The sequence below is a fragment of the Quercus suber genome, unplaced genomic scaffold (genome assembly GCF_002906115.3).
Source record: "Quercus suber isolate HL8 unplaced genomic scaffold, Cork oak 2.0 scaffold_18, whole genome shotgun sequence".
NCBI lineage: Eukaryota > Viridiplantae > Streptophyta > Magnoliopsida > Fagales > Fagaceae > Quercus > Quercus suber.
The window spans coordinates 1,701,303-1,724,665 of NW_027069483.1; the positions used below are offsets into that span (position 1 = coordinate 1,701,303).

Consider the following 23,363-nt stretch of genomic DNA (forward strand, 5'->3'; position numbering starts at 1 on the left):
ATGTCAACACAAGTTTTTTTTTTTATGAAACTCGAGTTTTTAAAACTCAATTTACATAGCAAACTCGAGTTTCATGAACTCAAGTTTCAAAAAGTGGTATTTTCCTACTTGTTTTGCAAATAGTGTTATGTTGCTAATAATTTCTGCGAAAAGTGGTAAATGGTTGATTTGGCCCAAGATTATTGAACCATTCTTTAATAAAATATTGGTCAGATATAATTTGAGCAATGGATTTGTTGACTAATTTTAATTGAATGATTTTGGGTAAAACTAGATATAGCAAAATGTTTTGTATGAGCTCTCTGATGGAAGGAGGGAAAACCATAACTAAAGCCGCATTGCTACCGAATACCGATACCTCACTATAGCCATTTATTTATTGACTTTTTTTTCTTGTTCACTTAAAAGTGGAATTAGAAAGACAAAACAAAGCAGAGTTTAGAAATTACATAAGCTCTGCATCTTCTACAATCTACAATCAAATATTGACCCTTCAATATTTGACCATACAATCAAAATAAACTGAATAAAGAAACTCATTTACATTTACCTGTTTCAACATGAGTAACACACAACATGCAGGTTGCTAAAGTCATGCACCAAAACGAAATCCCATAGACACCCATTTCTAAAATAAAAAATTATATATTATTCTTTTTTTTTTTAATTCTTTGTTATATTAAAAATATATATTTTTCTTTCCTTAAAAGAGTAAACATTAGGTCCGCGTAAAGCAGCTCTTTTAACCCACACGATTATAACCCACAAATTATCCCAAAACTCAAGTGTATTTTTCTCTCTGATCCCTTTCATCTCTGTTGCTCTCTCCCTCTCATCAAAACCCAGCGCCGATCTGCTAGAGCTTCTTTAACGGTTGACCAAAGCATTTAAGCTTTATATTCCAGATTCTGACATATCATTTGTGAGCACTGGAAGGCCAAGCACAGATTGCATGTTTCCTTCTTTTTTTTGACAATATAGAATCCAGATTGAGTCAGCAAACACAATCAACAAAACCCCCCTAATCATTCTGTGCATCTAGCAACAAAAACCCCAACATCCCAACCAACAAAAAACCCAGCAAATCCAACAAATTTTAGCAGAAAATAAATTTTTCGCAGCCAACCGACACAAACCAATCAGAAAACGAAAACCCAATACACCAATATGAATTTGAGATTGAGAAATCAAACAAAAAAAAATTACCTTCCGTGGTGTGTGAAATTATGGTGATTCCTTCTCTCTCGCTCTCTCTTTCTCTCGAGTCAAGAAGTTTTCGTAGATTCTGTTCGCTCAGAAAGCAAAACCAATTTGACCAAGAAGCTTGAAGCCAAAGATTAATGCATCAGATATATTTGTAATGAGAGAAATTTTCAGATACAATGTGAAAAGGGAGGGGAATTTTTTTGACTCTCTGCTTCCATTTGGTATTTGCCAAAGCTTCTCGAGTGACTGTGTCCTCAAATCGGAGCAAGACTCGGTACGCTCTCTCTCGTTCGAAAATGGGTCTTTCATTTTACTCCATATTTGATATATATATATATATATTGTTGTAAAATATTTGCATATCTTGTTTGTTTCGGTTTGATTGACAGTAATTGATTGATGTTAGCTTCCAATCTCTTGTACCCATCACAAGTTTTAATCTGCATAATTGCATTTAGATGAGAACAAGTTTTATTCTTGCATATCTTGTTATTCTTGCTTTTCTCCTCCTTGTGTTTGCTGTGCTTTGTTGTTATGCTATTTGTGAATGGGTATTTGATGGGTTGCGGGTTTTGATGCTTGTTTACTGTAATTCTCTGGTTGGTTGCTGAGAAATAGAGGAATGTAATGTGTTTTCAATTTTTAGATATTGGGCCCTTTTGTTATAACTCTGTGTTTGATTGCTGGAAAAAAAAAATGAAGGAATATGATGGAAAATTGGTTTTTTTATGTGTAAATCTTGGATCCGTCTCTGTCTAATTTTTTTTTGGTGTTGATATGAAGGTATCAATGTTGGTGTTGGTGGTGTTGATAATAGGGAGGTTCACATTACCCATTAGGAGTGAGAGAGAATAGCAAACATGATTTGGGAATGCTCATTATCATTGATGCACTATATTTATGATGTAAACTTTTCATGATATAATGTTTTTTATTCACAATATTTTACATTTTTATGTTTGGATTTTATGTAATGGATGTGAATTTAAATGCATGTCAATTTTTATGTATCATTTTCCATTCATGACCGAATTTATAAAATATTGGTCAGTGATTGTGCACACATGCAATTAACTACAATTTTCAATTTGTGTTATTTTATGCTGTGTGACTATATATGCAAGTAAAATTGATGATTATCTTTAAAAATGTTATCATTGCCACCCTATTTAATTTTGGTATTATTGGCAAAAAATGCTTTCTACACCTTAAAACCAAACACAATTTCATTCAGCATAATTACATTTTTGTAAATGTTTCAGCATAATACCAAACACAAACTTTTAGAAAAATACATTCATTTATAATACATTTTTTTCTAAATGCATTATGCAATCACAAACACATTGCATTTTTGTTATCAATAAAACTTTTATTGCCTATCAAAAAAAAAAAAAAAAATTCCCTTATTAGAGTTACCAAATGCAGCCTTATTGATTAGAAATCCCCTTCTAGATATGTTATATTTGTGAATGCAGGTCCTACTAGTGTTCTAGATCTGTTATGATTGCTTGTGTGTTAAATGCAAACTTTGTGATAGTATTGATGCATATGCTATTTGCCGTTTTTTAGAGGAGGATGGTAGGTTTGCACTCCATGCTTCTTCAAAGGGCTGCTTTGAACATCTATTTGTTGATAGAGCTGTTCCCCTAAATAATTTTGCAATTCAACCATCCATATGTTATTTTGACTCATGTGGTCAATGTAACAGTTATTTGAGTTTTATAGGCCATGACTTGGACTTTATTTTTCATAAACCAGCAGTGCTTAAGCTTTTAAACAGGGGAGGCAAGGCCTTCTTTCTGTACTTAGTTTGGAGGGCCTGGTTATGCTGAGCAATTTGATTAGAACCATGCACTTATATATTACACTCGCTATTTTTGTGCTTCCAAAGAAATATTTCTAACTCTTTACGGATCTAATGCTTTCTTGTTATTTATTCTAATGAATGGTTCCAGTTCCTAATAAGTTAGGCAAAGAACTGAAGTACTTTCGAAAAGATGCATGCCAGTAACTCATCTAGTGAAGAAGAGAAGTTTCAGGTCCGAAAATTACAGATCTCAGACAAAAACAAGGGTTTCATAGAGCTACTGAGGCAACTAACTGTTTGTGACTCTGTATCTGACAAAGACTTTGAAGATCGATTTCGGGAGCTCAGCGCCCTTGGAGATGACCACATTATTTCTGTTATAGAAGATGAATCTTCTGGGAAAATTATTGCAACTGGGAGCATTTTCATTGAGAAAAAGTTTTTGAGGAATTGTGCTAAAGTCGGGCACATTGAAGATGTTGTGGTTGACTCCAATGCTCGAGGGTTGAAATTAGGCAAGAAAATTATTGCGTTCCTCACAGAGCATGCTCATTTGATGGGATGTTATAAGGTGATTCTTGACTGCAGTTTGGAGAATAAAGCGTTCTATGAGAAATGTGGCTTTAAACAGAAAGAAATTCAGATGGTTAAGTACTTTATTTGATTTTATTTTTGTATCACTTACAAACCATTTTTGGCAGCCGTTGTTGTCTAATTGTATTTCGAGAAAAAAAAATTTTCAATTGGAATGAGGCAAACTCTCTCTGTGCATGGTGTCTAATTCAGATTACTTATTTTATTGCAGTTGATTTTGTTGGGTCAAGAAGTAAATCCGTTACAAGATATAGTTTTTCTGTAGTTATTAGTATCAAAATGCTTGATTATAATGTGAATTTGACTATTTGAGTACATTGATATACCCTTAACATGTTCTTTATATTTGGAGTAGCAAGTTATAACCACCAAATTGTCAAGGCTGCTGTTATCTCTGGTTGCAAAGTGAACACGATGATAAATGTTGAAAGATTATTTTGCTTTGCTTCTTTTGCCTTTTATGCAGTGAAGACATAATTTGAAAACTGAAACCATCAATTTTTCCTTAGAATCAGATGCACAGTGATCAAAAAACGATTTGCTGCTGGCATGGTAAACGTGGCCCTATTAGCGTTAGCTGTGACAAACATGAATATTTCATTAAACCTGACCTTATTTTTCAGATTTCATTAAAGACTTGAATGCCAAAAATCATTGCAGCAATTGCTGTAGCTGGTACTGACCTATAAGCTTATTCAATATGACGTACAATTGTCTCAAAAGTTTTTTTTCTATAGGGTCAAAACTCAAAAGATAGTGCTTATTATGATGGTTAATCTTCATAAAAAAAACAGCTTCTCCGGGTGAAACAAATAGTCTTTTTGACTCTCGAAAAACAGCTGTACCTGGTGGAGAAAGTGTGACAAAGTGAAGCTTTTGTGCTGTTAAGGATCTTAAGGTCAACATGGTAAATTGCAATAACAATGTCTTGGTTGGTTTATTCATCTCTTTTTGAAAAATACGCTATCCTTCCAGAAAGATAGAGGAGACAATAAGACACTGTTGCAGAAATTGAACTTGAACTTTTTCCCCGTGACATTTGGGGTGTTTGTTTGAAGGTGAAAAAGAGTGAATGAAAACTTTTGGAGAGAAAATAGGAAAAAAATATTTTTTTTAAGTATTTTTGGTTAGGTGGAGAGAAAATAAAGAAAATAAATAGTGAAGTTCAAGTATTTTCTCCTTGGACTCACTAAAAAATTTTCCCAACCAAAATAGAGAAAAAATAAGAGAGAAAATGGTCAGACAAAAAACTCTGCTAAACGTTTTAGGTATTGTCCACAGTCTTTTTTTTCTTTTTTCTTTTTTTCGTTTTGTCATTTTTTTTTTACACGTTTTGTCTTTTTTTTTACGTGTCGGCTGATTCTTTTCTTTTTTCTTTTTTTGTTATAAATTTCCTTCTTTAGTTTTTTTTGTCCTTTTCCTTTTTTAATCTCCTTTAGTTTTTTTTTTTTGTCGTTTTTTTTTTTTTTTTTATAAATTTCCTTCTTTAGCTTTTTTTGTCCTTCTGTACATTTTTTATGCTTTTATTTTTTTTCATTTGTATTTTTTCTTATTTGTTATTGTATTTATTTTATTTATTAGGAGTATGAAAGTAAATTTATACAAACTATATTTTTTATTCCTCCATTTTTCTACTCTCAAACCAAACACTATGAGGGAAAACTAAAAACTTTCTATCATTTCTCCATTTTCTATCCTCCAATTTTTTCACCCTTCCAACCAAACAGACCTTTAGGTTGTGATTGCATTTATAGGGTGTTTGACAAACCACACAATTGGTTAGTTCTTATATAGTTTTGGAGCGCAAGTAATAGTCTATGAGTAATGACACTTCCATGGTATCTTCATGGTTTCTCAGTATGTGATCCGAAATCTATTTCTCATTCCTCCACTATCTACCTATTTCTAAAAAGAAAAAGAAAAAAATTAAAGTAGAATTTTTTTTTTCCACTCTAATTTCTACTCTCCAATGATCCAATTGTAACAGCCATTCTAATTTATACGCTCATAGCGAGCTTCTTGAGAACATTATGAAGAAATTCCTCTCCATAATTACATGATATATGTGAGATAGGAAAATTAAACACACATTTGAAGGAATTATCAAACTTATTAACCCCAAAAAAATAAGTTTTCACAATTCAATTAATCTATTAACTTGTAATTGAACTAAAAGTCATCAGCTTTCACGTGAACTTTTTATTGATACCATATTTATTATGCATCAATTATAAATTTGTAACAAGCACATCAATAAATAAATAAAACAAAATAAAATGTATTCCTGGATTTTTTGGGCTGGTTCCCAGTCTTTTTTTTTTTCCTTTTCATTTTTGTATTTATTAATAAATTGATAAATCTTACAAATTCTTTGGACGTGGCAAAATGTGATTAGGCCATGCATCCCACATAACGTGATCACATTAACACATGATGGCTACTTTTTTTTTATGGCTGCTCTTTCCTTGACTGGTACACCTCAGCTTGACTTTTCACTTTCGTTTCAATTATTTCACCTGCTTATTTTGTTTTTTTTTTTTGTTTTTTTTTGTTTTGTTTTTTTTTTTAAGCCTGCTTATTTAGTTATTACTTCACACCTTAAATGGAAACCAAAACAAACTGTTGGGTTGTGTATAAAACTTGAAAAAAAAAAAAAAATCATTTCTTTTTTTAACTTTAACGCACAAAACCCAAACCCTCCATTTTTATTTTCTCTCAAATCTCAACCATTCTTTGTAACTATTTCGAGATTCAAAATTTCCACTATATTCTATTGCTTTCAATTCCATTTCTACTCCATTACAAGTATTTGATCTTTTTATAAAAGAACGTGCCTTTCTTTATTGAGGAATATGTTTTTATAAATGATTCTAAGCTTTCATTATATTCCCATTTCCTTTCAAAGTTGAGGGTGAGAATTTTTTTTTTTCTTTTCTTTGTTTTTTTGGGTAAATGTAATTATTGACATGGGTTCGAGCTTGAATCAATGGGAATCAGACCCTTTGTTTTCTGCAGCCGAGGTTGTCCAAGACTCTGCAGACAGGTCAGTTTTTGCTTTCTATATTCGTTTTTGGAAGTGTTTTTATTGCTTTTGAAAGCAAGAAAGTTTCCCTTTTGAGAAGTTCTTTGTGGGTTTAATGAAAATCTGAGGTTTATGTGGCAAAAGGGTGTTCTGTTAAGCACTTAGATATAGATCAAGAACAAGAAAAGAAAAAAGTACTTGGGTAGTTGCACTCTTGAATTTGTGTGTGTGTGTGAATCTGTTGCTTTCCCATATTGTTTATAATCGTTCTTTTGGAAAATAAAGCAAGAAAGTTTGCTTTTTGAAACGGTTTTTGTGGGTTTAATGATAATCTGAGTTTTATGTGGCAAAAGGATGTTATGTTAAGCACTTAGATACAGATCAAAAAAGAAAAAGAAAAAGCACTTAGGGAGTTGCACTTTTGAGTTTGTGTGTGTGTGAATCTGTTGCTTTCCCATATTGTGTTCTTTTGGAAAATAAAGCAAGAAAGTTTGCTCTTTGAAACGTTTTTTTGTGGGTTTAATAATAAACTGAGGTTTATGTGGCAAAAAGGTGTTACGTTAAGCATTTGGGTAGTTGTACTTTTGAGCTTTGTTTTTTGGGTGAATTTATTGCTTTCCCAGATTGTTTATAATCGTTCTTTTGGTTTTAATGAAATATTAGGGAAATCTACAAGAAATAATAGGAATGAGTTGTGCAAGTCTTCTAGGGGTGCTAATATTGTCATATTATGTAGTGCAAGTTTAAGGATCATACATTGCTACTTGTTTTGATTTTAAGTATAGTAGATAAGATTCCCTATGGCTCAGCATTTGAATTTCTTTAAGGGGGGTTCGAAAATTTGCATGAGGTATAAGAAGATGCTTCCCTAATGGTTTTTTGGAACTTCACCACCAAAAACAACATTTGCTTTTTGGTTGCTTTCTTAATCTGAAATTTGAAAACTCTGGAGCAGTTTGGATTGAGGGCGAGGGAGGGGGAGTAGAATAGAAACAAACCATTAGAGTAGTTCTCTTAACACAACAAATAAATATGATAACTTCACACATTGCATATGCATTAGACACTTCCCTTTTTGTGTAATAGGTTCATCTTCCTAGAATATTAAGTTAATATGATTCAATTCCTTGCTTGGTTTAACATTTGGGATGATATTAATTTATCCTAGAATCTTTAGTTATATTGATCGAGTTCTCTGTTTTATTTTGGCATTTAGGATGGAATCAATTTTCCGACTTTTGTTGCATGAGCAAAGTCTTGTTCAAGTTGAACATCCAGACCCAAAGCTTCTTTTGTCACTTGATTATCATAGGCGCGATCTTGCAACAACCCTTGAAACAGCAAAATGGCAGGTATTTATTAACGTTGACCTCCATGTGCCTATGTATGTGTGTGTGTGTTTGATTCTGTACTTTCGTTTATCTTATTCTGGTTATTATCTCTAATCAGTTGGAAGATTTTGAAAGAGCAGTCAACTTGTCATCAATGAAAGACAAATCTCAAATGCGGGAAGACATAATTTCCGGACACAAGCAATTTGTCAGAGCCATCAGGGAACAAATCATTCATGTGGAGAAAAACGTGGAGGATACTTCATTGCGAGTTCCCATGAGAAATACTGAGTGGGTTAACTTGAATGAACAAGACAGAGATGGGTTAGCATTATTTCTTTCTGGGGGAAATCCCAATGAAAACTTCAATCGTTATGATTCAGAAGACAGTAGTATGTTGAAAAGATTTATTGATCCAACCACAGCATCAAGTTCAAAAGACAGTGCGTCTGGGCTCATTGAACACAGCGGCAGAGAAATTGAAAACCTGAACATTAATGGGGTTTTACATATCAACCACAACCTTGATCCCAGGAAGGAGAATAACCTGAGGAGGGTGGGCTCTCATTATTCTACAAAGTTGGGTTTTGAAGCACCAGATTGTCTTCAAGAGACCTCTTGTATCAGACATGGTGAAGATGAGAGTTGGGACCTGGAAGCTAATGAACGCAAACCTAAAAACTTCTTCCATGAGAACAAGTTGCGAGGAATCCAGAGCAGATTGAATGTATTTGGTTTCTTGAATAATTTATGGACAGCATCTATGAACAGGGTCACTAGGAATTATACGAAGAGGTTAAAAGATGGAGAAGAGCAAAGGGATTCCCCAACATATATTGACATTTCTCATGGTGCACAGGTAATTTTAACTAGACCATATTGATGACGCAACTAGACCATACCAGACATTTTATTTTGTCTTACTTTCTTGCTTGCTGTTATGGTAAAGGAAAGAATATAATTAAGAAGGTATAAGCTTGTAATCGCCAAGTTTCAACTTTTTATTATTGGATAATTAAGCAGATGCTAGGCAATGGTCCTTGGACCAAATGGTATTTCCTACACCCATAAATAAGAAGCGGAGGGCGAATTCACAGAATCCATGTTTTGTGGGTATGTGGGCTATATTTACCTAAGAAAAAAGGAAGAAAATAAAGTGGAAGATGCTATGGATTCAAAACCCCCATCAATTTAATGTGTTTTCAAATTCTTTTTAGTATGTGGGCTACACTCTTCTTTGTTTCAGTTGTGCATAAAGATAGAATATCACTTGACCATTTCTGATTTCAGCAGGATTGAATAAGATTTATATTTTGTGGATGGAAGTGCCAAGCCTTATCAAGATTTACATTTCTTCATGCTTATTGGTGTGGGTCTCTTTGACAGGGTCAGCATTTAGCTTCTGGATATAGCAATTCCCAAGGAATACACTCAAGCATGTTGACAAAGGTTACGATCTTGTGCAACTGGCTTGGGGCATGTTGGGCAAGATATCAAAGATCTCCCTTCTATGTTCAAGTTAATAAAAAATCAATTCCGTTGATATTGATGATATTATTTACAGTCATAATTTTAGGTAAGCACATTTGCACTTAAAATTCATTTTACTTTTCTACTTGTCGCTCGTATTAGTTATCAATCTAGTTAAATAACATAGAATTCTCTGTAGGAAAAAAAAGGTATTGTTTTGCCATGCTTATCTTCTGCATGAAATGCTTGCTCATGCAATCACTAAGTACCAATGCCTTAGAATTTTATTGCACTGTAATGCTTCTTTTTGCTTTAAGACTCTTTTTTTTTCCCCTATTCAATAAGCTTATTCATTTCTTTATGCTATTCGTACTATCATGGTATTTTATGCACCGCACCATTCTATCCCTATACTTCTTAATTGGTCAAAGGATATATTTATCATCTTAAGATCACATATTAGTGTTTTTTTTTTCAACTATTGTGATCCAAGGAGCACCAAAAATATTTCAGATTTTAATTTTGAATTTGAAATTATTTTTCTTCTTGAATTTGGTTTTTAATGTTGAGATTTTTATGGGATTTAATTGGACATTTCATATGGATGTAATCCTTGAATCCCTATTAAACTAGTGCTCTTGTAATCATGAAAGACATTAGAATTGGAATTAGAAATTCATGGTATGTGTTTCTCTTTGTATGGTGGTGATGTTAAACACACTTAGGTGATGATGCCTAAGGTTTTCAGGCAGATTCTAGGTGGTGAAGCCTAGCATTTTTTCTGTTTATTTTCTTTTCCTCTTTATCTCAATATTCCTACCCTTGTTCTACATCATGTTGTGACTTGAACCCTACAAGTATTGAGAATATTCAGAAAATATGAAGATTTTCATTTTCATGACTATGCAGATATATAATTAGATATCATTTCTTTTTCAGAGTTGATGTTAGATATAAAAACTGATCTCTGCTTAAATATGCTCTTTCATGCAGGTATGTTGGTATCCCGAATAGCTTAAGGGCTGTATTTTTTGGTACATACTACTATCCATGTATAGGGATGTCTTTGCAATGCCTTAGCGATGGTGGGAATTATTGGTTCTGAACTGCTAATTTTCCTACTTCCTGACATCCATTTTTCTTGCCTGGGTGCAAACAACTAATCTGTTCTCTGTAGACATTTCTGTACCTTTGGGCATCAATTTATACCATTCATTGATCATGTGATCACCATCGTTTCTACTAGCAATGCATATTTGAAAGTTTTAGACAGATTTATACAGCACTTGTCTGTAAAAAAACTGGTATTGGTTTTGCTAATGGGTGTTGGTGATGGGTTTTTACACAGGTTACAATTGCAGGCTTTGCTTTTAGCACTGCATGTGTTGATACAGTGGTTGGTTAGTCAGTGTCCATGCTATGTATTGTAATTAGTAGGAAAGGTCTATGGAGTTGTCACTTTCACAGTTAATGTTACTACCCTTCCTGGGCACTGTCTTGGGTCCAAAAAGGTTAAAATGTTGGGTACAATCTTTGTTGAAAGGAACTCCAGCTCTCACTTCTCATAGATTCATCCACCTGATAGATTTGAAATATGACTATAATAGCTTCAGCCCCTCCCCAGTTAGAGGTTCAATATTGTATAAGGGATATACAGTGTAAAATAGGTAAGGTAATTTATAGACAGGCTTTCACATGTGACTGGCCACATGGTCACAAAACAAGTATATAACAAAAACTATCAAATGATAACTTCATTTTACTTTATAAGGGCCTTGATAGAAGAGAGCAAATTGGAGAAAGGAATTTCATCTACCTCTCAATCATCTGGTCTTTATCTCTTAGATATACCAAATGGTGGCAATTGAATAGACACGTTCCAAACAGTTCTTTTTTTTTTGGGGGGGGGGAAAGTTCTAAGGGCAGATTTACCATTGCCACCACCCTCTAAAATCTATCTTTAATACAATATTGGTAATGCGGCGTGCTAGTTCAAATATGGCTGATGTTCAGGACTATATTGAAGCTTTGATGATTTAGCACACTAAAAAGTTTCCTCGCTCACATTGAATGTCATCTATATGACTATATCTATATAATATTTAAAAATTGAAGTGTATCATTTATTGTTGTTACACTCTTATTGAGCCATATTAGTGTTGCATTTTGGTCCATTCGGTCTACTTTGATCCATTTCAATTATAAGATCAATTAGTAGATAATTAAATGAGTTAATTTAATTATTTTGTCCAAATCTATTAGTACATGAAGTCATTTAAGCATTTTTTAATTTAATATTAATCAAACAATAAAATCTTTTAATAATGCATCTTATGAATGTTTTCATTTAAATTTTTAATATATAAAGAACATTTAAACGATATGGTTTATTCTTTCTCAAAAAAAAAAAATGATATAGTTTATTAGCTAAAAAATTTACAAAAGTGATATGATTGGTTAGTTTCACATCAATAGCAAAATAAACAAATTCCTAATTATTTTTTAGTTATAATGTAGTTAGTACAAATTTTACTACATATAAGTCTTATAAATCTATATAATATCTATAAATTAGCAAAGCATTTCAGTATACTTCTGTCCATTCATTCAACTAGGTCCAATTCGGTCCATTTCTGTGCACTTAGGTCCATTTAGTCCACTTAGGTCCATTTCAGTCTAATTTGGTCTATAAATTTTACTATTTATAAGTATTACAAATCTATATAATATTTACACATTAGCATAGTATTTCAATCCATTTAGATCTATTCAGTCCATTTTAGTCCATTTCAATCCACTTAGGTCCATTCAGTCTACTCCTGTCCAATTCAGTCCACTTCAGTTCATTTGGTTCACTTTGGTTCATTTCGGTCCATTTTGGACTAATTGGACCTTAAATGGATTCTTTTTTGTAGCTTGATTTTTTAGTTTTAGGCTTGATTTTTCCTTCTTAATTTTTGGGTTAAAAAGTATGATATTTTATTTTATTTGAGCCAAACTATTTAGTTTTTGACTAAAAAATACAAACAAAATAAGTACTAGAAATTAGAGATATGGACCCTAAAAAAGCAATAAATATTATAAACATAAAATATTCAAAAAAATACCTTAAAATTCAAGTTTCAATAATATAGGCATTATATTTATATTTGGAAAGAAAAAAGAAATACTACAATTCTAAACTTACATTCATTTAAATTTAATGTAATATTTTACATGTGTTCCTTGGAATAGGGGTGTATATATATTTTTTAAATATTTTGGATATGTTCAAATTAATCATCAAATTATGGTATATTTAAAATTTATTTAAAAAAAAAAAAAAAAACTTCTAATAACATTATAGGCATTATATTTATATTTGGAAAGAAAAAAGAAATACTACAATTCTAAACTTACATTCATTTAAATTTAATGTAATATTTTACATGTGTTCCTTGGAATAGGGGTGTATATATATTTTTTAAATATTTTGGATATGTTCAAATTAATCATCAAATTATGGTATATTTAAAATTTATTTAAAAAAAAAAAAAAAAACTTCTAATAACATCCTCTCCATTTATAAAACAACAATATAATTATGTAATTAAAATATTTTTATCATATATATATATAGGTAGGTTCGTATGTATGTATATATGTATTATTGTTGAATGCAAAATACATTATATCTTCCATTGCATAAAACTTATAAAAATAGAAAACATTTTCAAATAATACATGCACTATTTAACCTACAAATTTTACACTATATTCTTATAAAATAATTATATTACATTTTTTTACACATTGTGAAAGTTTGCAACTAGTTTGTATAAAAATTAGTGCTACATCCATTCTATTGCCTTTTTTTTTTCCTTTTTTTTTGGTGTGTAAGTCAGCATTCATTTCAATTCACTACAAAGAAGTAATAACTAATAGGTACAAATGAGAGTAGTACTCGTTCCCAGCGCCCCCTAACCCGGTTTTCGTCCCAACACTCTGGAACGAGTAACTCAACAAAAAATAATTACATTCTGACTTCTGAGATGAACTTCACAATCAAATGTATTAGGAAATCCTAAGTTTCAAATATGAAGCAAATGATACTATTAAATACTGTCATTGGCGTATGGTAATTTCACAGTAATGACCCATCTTCATTTGTATATGGCAATGGGAGGATATAGTAAATCCAATTGAAATTATATCACAAGGCATCATTGCTATCCAAGCAGCATTCCCTGTTACCTCAGGAGACTGCAGAATCCATCCTTCCCATGCTGCAATTACTACCAGTAGGACTCAACTTGGAGGTTCACACTAAGATGATACTCTAAAGTTCTCAATGAAGAATGCTGCGAGCTCAAGTACCTGAAATTACATATGCAACAATGGAGTAATTATTAAGTGAGAGAGCACCACGATGACAATAAAATCCAAGGATTCAGTTCCCTCGGAAATTTTAGCAATTACTAAATCTAGTTATACTTAGTTTTTGCACACCCAAAATGTTTTGTCTCATATTTAAATCTGTGCATCACAGCTAGTTAGCTAAGAAAAAATGGCTTGCAACACACCCCAGGAACCAACAAGCACCTATACAAAAATCTGCAGGGGACAGGTTACAAACCGTAGCATCATGCAAGTGCTTAACATTATATTCAAATGTATTATATGGACTACAATCTCTCTCGCTCTCTCATCAAAGGCCAGTAATGTTAACTTTACCGAGTTACAGTGGCCTTGGTTCAATCTGACTTCTCTATCTCTCGAAATCTCGTATCCCATTCCCGGGCCTCATAATCTTGCTCAATTAAGTCCCTGTCAGTGCTGTAGACAATTCGATCCTGCCCTATGACTGTTCTCTGGGCCATGTCCCGAGCACTAAGGAGCTGGATAATAAAATAATAATTAATCAAAAAAAAAAATTACAAGGAAAATCCAACACAGAGATGAAGACAATGATGTCATTCAAGTCGACCAAGTCCCACAGAGCACAATTAAATGTACAAGCCCCTATAAATAAAACTGAGACTAAAAATTGAATCTCAGTTGTAGTAATAATGGATGCACATGGCCGGTTTTTCATAAACACTATTCACATAGCATTAGGTAGATGGAGTTTTTTGGACTCGGTACAACCTTTTATTTAACCACCTGACACATCAGCAGCATAGAGAAAGTCTTTAACCTTTCTTTTCTTTTTTTTTTGGCCCCCTAGATAAACACTAATGCAGTTACCTTCCGCCTTAATGAGACATCAGGTGATTCAAGTGCTCGAGCACGCAGTTGCCTGGCTTGATTTCTCTTTTCTATTTGAGCATTCCTATTGCGGACGAGGAACCACCGGACCAAAGGAATTGCAAAGAAAGAACCAGCATAAATCTGCAGAGTTATCGTTCAATAAATAGATGCAAGCAAAGTTAAACCAACATTTGATAACATTGCCCAAAACCAAAGGCATCAATCTTATCTTTGCAAAAAAATGAGTGACACTAACACAATTGAAAAAAATTTAAAAATTGTTTAAAGGATACAATTTCAGCAAGTACTTGGATATGAGTTCACCAGCAAAAAACTTTTTTCTCATTGATTATAAGTTTTATACCATGAAAGCAAGTTTAGATTCCCAATAGTTGAAGAAAGCCAAACGTGTATGTGGCGAGTCACAGAGTCCATTACTGGATATGTAAAATTGCAACAAAGGACAGTAAATTCAAAAATTGCAACCCTCTGAACCACCAGCACGTCAGTGAAGTTTGCTTGATTGGTAACTGTAATTAATTGCAAATTTTAGATACCCATCAAATATGGAAGCAATGTGATAATGCCACAATGAGATTTGTTAAAAACTTGACAAAGCGCAAGAGTTGTTAGCCACCAATTTTTAACTGCAATAATATTACAAACTGATTACAATGGATACCTTCTTTTTGTGTGTGTGCGCGCTCACTCGCGTGTGAAAACAGACTAGAATGAATACTTGACATCAAGTGAATGGATACACACACACACAAATAACTGAAATCCATAATTATTCACCAAAGAGTAAATCGATCAAGCATATTTCTCTTGCCCTAAAAAACTCAAGGACTACTTTGACCTTTCCTCTGAAAACAAAATATAAATCACCCTCTCACTGTAAGTCATTAAATTCTTGAACGGCACAATCACAGAAAGCTGCTTATTCATTTTGAATTCGAGACAACAAATCATACCTGAAGGAGAGGAAATATGTCAGTGACGAATTTAATCAACCCGCTAGGTTTAACTGCCATATCCCTTCAAATAGAAGCAAAAATAAATAAATAAAAATAAGGTGGGGATATTAGAGCAACATATAGGAAAAGCCACCAAGTAAGAATTATTCACAAGATATCCATACTTACTTCAACATGGTTCCAAGAATAATAATACCAAAAAGGTTAAGTCCACCTAGACCAATTACCATTGCTCTTTCTGAAGTGCTAGTTTTGCTGCAAAGCAGGAAAAAGTATCCATATAATAATTGAATCACAGATGGAAATTTTTACCACTTTTTTTTTTTTTGGGGGGGGGGGGGGGGGGGGGGGGGGGGTGGTTAGACAATAAAGAACCTGAATTGCCATTTCCTCTCATTGAAAAACTTCTCAATCCCTCCAATCCAATCAGTCCATCTTCTTCCCACATATTCCTTTCGTCCACTCCTTTGAGAAGAAGCTGTACGCTGTAGAGACGGAAAACGATACAGAATATTTCCCTGCATTATAAGAAAACAGGTAAATGTAAATTAAACTTTTTCATGCCAGATAACAAGACGTGTGAAAATCTCACAGGTTGCAGTATCAGCATTAAGATATGAGAGCATGCATATCAACACTACCCATAATACAAATATGATTAATGTGATGTAATGTCATAGTTTCTTAATAGATGAACAATCCAAGGTCACAACAAACTGCATTCTGCAGACTTCTTCGTATTGAAACATATATTATCTGGACAAGAGAATAGAGACCATATAATTTTCTTTCAATAAATTGTTCTAACATACCTCTTCATCTATTTCAGGCTGACCATCAAACCGTAAAAGAACAGGTAAGATGTATGAATCATCATTCTGGAACCAACAAAAAAAGGAAATAAGTGAAAAAAATAAAATAAATAAATAGCATATATGCAATGTAAGAACTGAATGACTGATATTTTCAATTAGTCTATTAGGAGATTATTGATTGATGCCACGTCTAGGAATGAAGAAAAAGAACATTAAATATGTATCTTAATATTTGACAACTTGAATAATAGAAAATAAAAGATAGATAACTTAGAAATCAGTACCAAGCAAGAAAGAACAAACCAAGAAGTCAGCACCTAAGGTTGGTTGGAGTTAGCACCAACCCATTAGACAAATTTCAAGAGAAACTTTATTAAAAAAATCAAGTTGTTAATTGTTTCTGTAGGAATACAATATTGTGCTGATATATGACTTAACCCTGATCCTAATTGAGTTAGGAAATTGAAATTTTAATGCCTTGGGAAATCCCAATTATTGAATTACAAAAATAACCTTGACTCTAGAAAATTAATAAAAGACCAATACCCTAGTTAACTTTAAAAAATTTATGATTGACTTTTAAAATTAAATAAAACCGAATTAAAATAAAATATAAATTTGTGCTTCCCACATCAATATTACAGCTGGAGATATAAGAAAGCAACTAATATATAGAGATAACATCCAAACACAGTTTGAAACCTTCAATTATGCTCTTGAAAGGAGGAGAGGGGGAGGGAGGAAAAAATAGAGACTGCAACAAGCTAAAAGTATCAAGTCCGAGACATTAAGATACAGGTAGCATCAAAATTTAAATACTGACTTTCTGGGTGTATTTTTTAATGCCAACATGGGGAAATTTAAGTTTGATAGTCAATAAAGGTTTGGAAAAATAATAATTTTTAAAAAAAATTTGATTAAAAAAAATTATATATATATATATATATGATTTAAAAGTTAGTCAATAAAGGTTTGGAAAAATAATAATTTTTAAAAAAATTATTTGATTAAAAAAAATTATATATATATATATATATGATTTAAAAGATCCATGGGTCATAAAATGCAGAAAGAAGATAAATTAAGCATAGCCAAAAAAAGCAAGGTATCAAAGACTTTTTATTTGCAATGAGAGAGAGGCAATACTCCATCAATCTAATTACAATGACATACATATGAACGCACTAGCACTAGCACTCCAAATTCAAGGGCAAAAAGAACAAACACATAATTCATGACAAATAGGTTACATCAAACATGAACATACCGAAGTTGCCCCAGTACTTTCTACGTCAAGATATGGAGCAAGTTCTTCAGCTGTGACAACACCACCATTGGAGGATATGTATTGACCAATCTGCATATGCATATTAAGGAAAATGATTAAATTATTGCATTCTTCTTTCCTTTTCATTTTTTATTTTTCCAAGTTCTACATCCCCATGCAGACCTATAATTATATCTTTCCTTTTCTCTCCATTTTCTTTACTAAAACTCACGCCCCCATAAGTAGTCAAGCCTGTGACCTGACCCTCAATGCCTTACTTATCCAGAGAGGACACAATTTGGTCCAAAGAACATTGGCACCTTTTTTTCAAATTTTCATTTTTTTTAACATAAAACAATATATTATTATCTGTAATGTTTGTGTGTTTGTGTGTGTGTGTGTGTGTGTGTGAGAGAGAGACAGAGAGAGAGAGACAGAGAGAGACAGAGACAGAGAGATTCCATTGGTCTAAATTATAGGATTTGATTTGAATTTGAGGAGTTTAGGGATTTGATTGCTATTTTAGTTGAGTTGATTTCCTTCCTTATTTGATGTAAATTGGGACTATATATAGACAACACTAATTGGTATGTCAATTTTTTATGAATAAAATTCTATTAGAGATTTTCCCTAGTTAGGTGGTAATGTCAGGAAACTCTTAAGTGGTGAAGCCTAGAGTTCAGGCAGCTCCAGGTGCTAAAGACTAAGGTTGGTGTGTTCTTTATATTTCTTGCACACGAGCTCTTTTGAAACTTTGCATCAGAATAACTGTCTTAACTTTCCAATAAATATCATCACTAATTATAGCCCCGCTTCTTCTTTTTTGTTTGATAGGTTATTATAGCCTCACTAAACTGCTCTTTTTGGAATGAGACACACAAAGAAAAATGGAGGTATAACATACCACTCAAGAAAGGGAAGAGTTTGCTATAAAAAAAACCTAAATGATAAATGACTTTGACAAGGGAAAAAACTAATAGCAACAACAACAACCAATGAGCTTATATAAAATGTTAAAAGCAACAGACAAATTGAGTGCTCAAATATTACCAACTTCCATCTCTCTTCTTCAATTCCTTGATTTGGATCACCATCCCCAAACACGAATGAGAATATCTAAAAGATAATCATTTATAAAGTGAATATATATTTTCTTTTATCAACAGTAGGAGATAGCCAGCAACAAATAAAAATAAGAATCCTTTTAATCACATACAGATTCAATGAAGTTCATCTTGTTATCATCTGTTTGTATTCTTCGCCTCCTATAGTAATAAGGATCCCAGTACCTTGATAATATAAAACAACAAAGAGATTACATAAGGCTCTTGCACATTCAAGTGTTCACTTGCATGAAACTCAATTTGAAAGCCAATGTTCATCCTTTTTCAGACAGAAATATCATATATACGTATCTTTATCCTCAACTAATATCATCCATTTACCCCCAAAAAGTCTAATAAGAACAAATAAATTTTATGATCAACAGTTCACCACAATAAAAACAGCCAAATGATCCTCACATTTATCTGTCCCCAAAAATACTTCATCAGGGAGACATTTAAAAGACCACTCTCAAATATGCATGAATGATTAAACACTCAAGCTTACCATTATACCATATTATAAACACCAGACAATACCAATGAGCAAATCTCACAATAATTTTATAATAACCTTAAATTTTCACTTTGTGATCCCCTCAAATACCATTTGTCAGATCAACTGGACCATTTGAAACTAAATGGCCAACCAGTCAACCCTTGCCCCTGCATTTACACTCTTATGAAATGCAAGATCTGTAATACACCCCCCAAAAGTCTGAAAGTACAACCGGTGTCAGGGCTTAAGATTAGTCTAGGCAAGTCCGAATTGGTTCCAGTTGGAGTAGTGCCTAATATTGATTTGTTGCTAAATGTCCTTAGCTGCAAACTGGGCTCTCTGCCAATGAAATATCTGGGTCTTCCTTTAGGTGCTAAATTCAAGGATAAGACTATTTGGAATCCAATTCTAGAGAAAATGGAATGGAAATTGGCAGGTTGGAAACGCTTGTATCTATCAAAGGGAGGTAGAGTCACTCTTATCAAAAGCAGCCTTTCTAATTTACCCACTTACTTCCTTTCTCTTTTTCCTATTCCTACTAGTGTGGCTTACCGTATTGAGAAGCTTCAGCGGAATTTCTTATGGGGCGGCTTGGGTGATGAACCTAAATTGCATTTGGTTAAATAGGCTACTGTATGCACTCCTATTTCTTCAGGTGGTTTAGGCATAAGGAAGATAAGACTTTTCAATATAGCTCTTCTTGGGAAGTGGTTTTGGAGATTTGGGTTTGAGAAGGATGCCCTTTGGAGGCAAGTGATAGAGTTGAAATATGGATGTCTATGGGGGGGATGGTGTACCAGACCTGTTAAGGGCCCTTTCGGAGTTGGGTTATGGAAGAGTATCAGTTAGGGTTGGCCTTCTTTCTCTCGCCATATTCTGTATGATATTGGTGATGGGTCTAGGGTGAAGTTTTGGCTTGACCATTGGTGTGGAGAGACTCCTCTTGCTGTTAGCTACCCTGACCTATTCAGATTTTGCAGGAATAAGGAGACTAGTGTGGTTGAGCTCATGAAATCCCCCAATGGTGTCCTTTTTTGGGATGTGAGTTTCTTTAGGGGTGTGCATGTTCGAGAATTAGAGGCTTTATTAAGCTTCATGGAAACCATTTATGGTTCTTCTATAAGGGGGTTTGGTGAGGACAAGATGTGTTGGATACCTAACAAAGCTAAGGGGTTCTTGGTGAAAGATTATTATAAAATTCAAGTTGGTCCTACTATCTTTGGTTTCTCTTGGAGAAGTATTTGGAAGCAGAAGATTCTCTCTAGAGTAGCTTTCTTTGTATGGTCTGCTGCCTTACGGAAATGCTTGACGATTGATAATTTGTGAAAAAGGAAGGTGTGGATTTTGGATTGGTGCTACATGTGCAAGAGTAATGGTGAATCGGTTGACCATCTCTTCCTCCATTGTCCCGCTGCTATGGATCTTTGGTCTATGGTTTTGGGTTTATTTGGAGTATCTTGGGTTATGCCTCATACTGTTTTGGGGCTGTTAGAGTGTTGGCAAGGCAGCTCTGGTCGTCATCGAAATGGTTATATATGGTCCATCATTCCTCATGGCTTAATGTGGTGTCTTTGGAGGGAGAGGAATAATCGTTGTTTCGAAGATACTGAGAGATCTATTCCGGACCTCAAGCTTTTCTTTTTTAGAACTTTGTGGGATTAGTTGTTTGCTTTGGAAAACAAATCTTTCCCTTCTCTTTTTGTTTTCCTAGATTCTTGCAATTTTTGTTTTTGATCTGTTGGCTCCTTGTTCACTCCCTGTGTACTAGGGGGTTTCCCTTTTGATATCAATATATCTTATTACTTATCAAAAAAAAAAAAGTCTGAAAGTACAAAATATTACCAGAACAGGTCTGCTGGACTGAGGTAAAAAGTAAATCCTGAGTCATAGGATCGGCCTCCACGTCTTCCACGACTATCATCTTCACTGTCAACAAAATTCCACTATCATTGTCTTCATATTCAAGGGGTTTATTTTTCTTTTTAAAAAAAAAATGGACATCTTATCAAGATAAGAACATATGAAAGATTTGAAAAACTAAAATTCCAAAGATTACCTTCTACTACTAGAAAGAAGTGCAATAATCGTGGTATAAACAAGAACAATTGAAGCAATCAGTGCAGTACCAAAGGAAACCCTTACTAAATACTCAGTCGTGGCCTGTCAATTCAAATTTACACCAAGCACAAGTTAAAATAAAATAAACCATTATTTCCTAGTAAACCTAATCTCAACACCAAAATTGTAACAAGAATCAACACCTTGGCCTTCTCAAACAAAGGCTCAACTTTGATTCTAAATGACTTGGCCGCAAGCTTTGCGCGATAATCTTTTGGGAAAACATAGAGCACGTCACCCTCGTCCGATACCTGTTAGAGACCATCTTGAAAAAACAATCACGAAATCAAGAACTCCAATACTATATCTAACCAAGCAAATGTATCACCACTCCCAACTTAGACTCTACACATAATCTTACACTCCATTTGTTACCTAAAAAAAAAAAAAACCTTACGCTCTGTATGTTTCAGCAGAAAATGTATTCTTCACTTTTTAGTGTTTGGTAAGTCCGTAAACGCAAGTCAATGCAAAATGTTTTCTGTGCTCAACAGAAAATAAGCCCAATATAGCAGAAAATGTTTTCCGGAATGTTATTTATTCAACAGATCATCACAAAAAAACTCTTCCATTAGTAACTTCTCTCTCTTCGTTCACAGACCGTCCAACCATTGACTATTATTGACTGACCATTGACTTCTCTCAAAAATTACTTTTTTCTTTTTATCAAACAACTCACTTTCTCACTCAATTTTTTGCTTAGATGCAAATTTTGGGGTCTGTAATTTGGGGCTTGTTTTCATGAATGAAAGTCTTTGCTCATATAATTGAAAATGTTTTCAGGCTCAATTCCAAGGTAGCAACCAAATACATGAAAATTAATCAATTTATCCCAAACATACATTGTTTTCTATAAACTATTTTCCGTAGAAACAAACGGAGTGTTAAATAAATTCACTAGCACAATAACACAAACATTTCACATACATCCAAAAATGTGAGTGTGTACCTCCAAGAAGCCATTGGTGTCAGAAGCAAGCGCTTGCAAGGCCTTCTGAGCTTCATTCAACTTGAGGCCAGCTTTGCTCGCCACGTCACCAATGGTAACTCTACCTCCGCAAGCATCGACGGCGTCCATAGCTCGCTTTCTCACATCGGACGGCAACTTGTCACTCTCCACCGCACCTCCGGGCCTTATCGTCGAAGCGATATCGACGCTGCTCGCTTTCACAGCTCCGGCACGTGCCAAAACCCTAGGCTCCCGAACTTTCCAGGCGATTCTGAGAGAAACTGGTGGCGTTTGAAATTGGATTGGAGGTCTAGTGGAATTTGAGGGTCTTGAATTAGAGTAGAGGCCACAATTCGGTGATATGATGAAGCAAGTGGAAATTGAGGCCATTGAATTTGAAACTTTTTTGTTTTTTCTAAGTTTTGGCCATGGAAATGGAAGAGAGGGCTACGCACTTCAAAGTCCTGTACTGAACTGAAGTTGTGTCTCTGGGCTTGTGGTTCAGAATAGGTAGGAGCTTTGGATTTTTTTTTTTTTTTTTTTTCCTTGGATTGAGCTAAAAGCCTAAAAGTCAAATATTTAAATACCAGATAAGTCTTTTTATTTAAAATATATATATATATATATATAAATGTATAATTCTTTAAAGGTTGTAGTAATTAATTAAAGATTAAATCGAACTTGTGTACCTTCAACCTACACAATATTGTTATCCACAATTTTAATAATGTTATACAATTTTTCTATATAATTATGTGTAAACAAACGTGCATAGTTTTTTTTTTTTTTTTTTTAAAGGATATACTCAATTTTGTATGACTAATGTATGAATTTTTGAAAGATTAGAAGCAATTTTGTGTATCCCGTGTACACAATTTTTAAGCATGTACACATTTGATACCATTCAACGAATGGTGTAATGTTTCAAAGAATGTAGTCAATATACGCAATTTTATACTTCAACATACATACT

General features: G+C 33.4%; 3 protein-coding genes across 3 annotated transcripts; 2 read left to right on the forward strand and 1 right to left on the reverse strand.

Moving 5' to 3' along the window:
- Nucleotides 1-724: 724 nt before the first annotated feature.
- Nucleotides 725-3,820, forward strand: LOC112027329 (glucosamine 6-phosphate N-acetyltransferase). Its single transcript, XM_024060011.2, has 2 exons — nt 725-1,480; nt 3,165-3,820. The coding sequence occupies exon 2, from the start codon at nt 3,207-3,209 to the stop codon at nt 3,678-3,680; it is 474 nt and encodes a 157-aa protein (XP_023915779.1). The 5' UTR covers nt 725-1,480; nt 3,165-3,206; the 3' UTR covers nt 3,681-3,820.
- A 2,438-nt stretch (nt 3,821-6,258) lies between these two features.
- Nucleotides 6,259-10,925, forward strand: LOC112027060 (uncharacterized). The gene is made up of 5 exons (XM_024059735.2): nt 6,259-6,653; nt 7,849-7,984; nt 8,082-8,822; nt 9,350-9,539; nt 10,427-10,925. Exons 1-5 carry the CDS (start codon nt 6,577-6,579, stop codon nt 10,450-10,452), a joined length of 1,170 nt encoding a protein of 389 aa, XP_023915503.2. The 5' UTR covers nt 6,259-6,576; the 3' UTR covers nt 10,453-10,925.
- A 2,320-nt stretch (nt 10,926-13,245) lies between these two features.
- Nucleotides 13,246-22,928, reverse strand: LOC112024247 (uncharacterized protein At5g03900, chloroplastic). Its single transcript, XM_024056889.2, has 14 exons — nt 22,391-22,928; nt 21,585-21,692; nt 21,380-21,483; nt 21,166-21,249; nt 18,938-19,010; nt 18,772-18,837; nt 17,722-17,811; nt 16,452-16,517; nt 16,015-16,157; nt 15,808-15,894; nt 15,637-15,700; nt 14,660-14,803; nt 14,147-14,310; nt 13,246-13,789 (listed from the first exon to the last, which is right to left on the reverse strand). Exons 1-13 carry the CDS (start codon nt 22,778-22,780, stop codon nt 14,167-14,169), a joined length of 1,563 nt encoding a protein of 520 aa, XP_023912657.2. The 5' UTR covers nt 22,781-22,928; the 3' UTR covers nt 13,246-13,789; nt 14,147-14,166.
- Nucleotides 22,929-23,363: the final 435 nt, after the last annotated feature.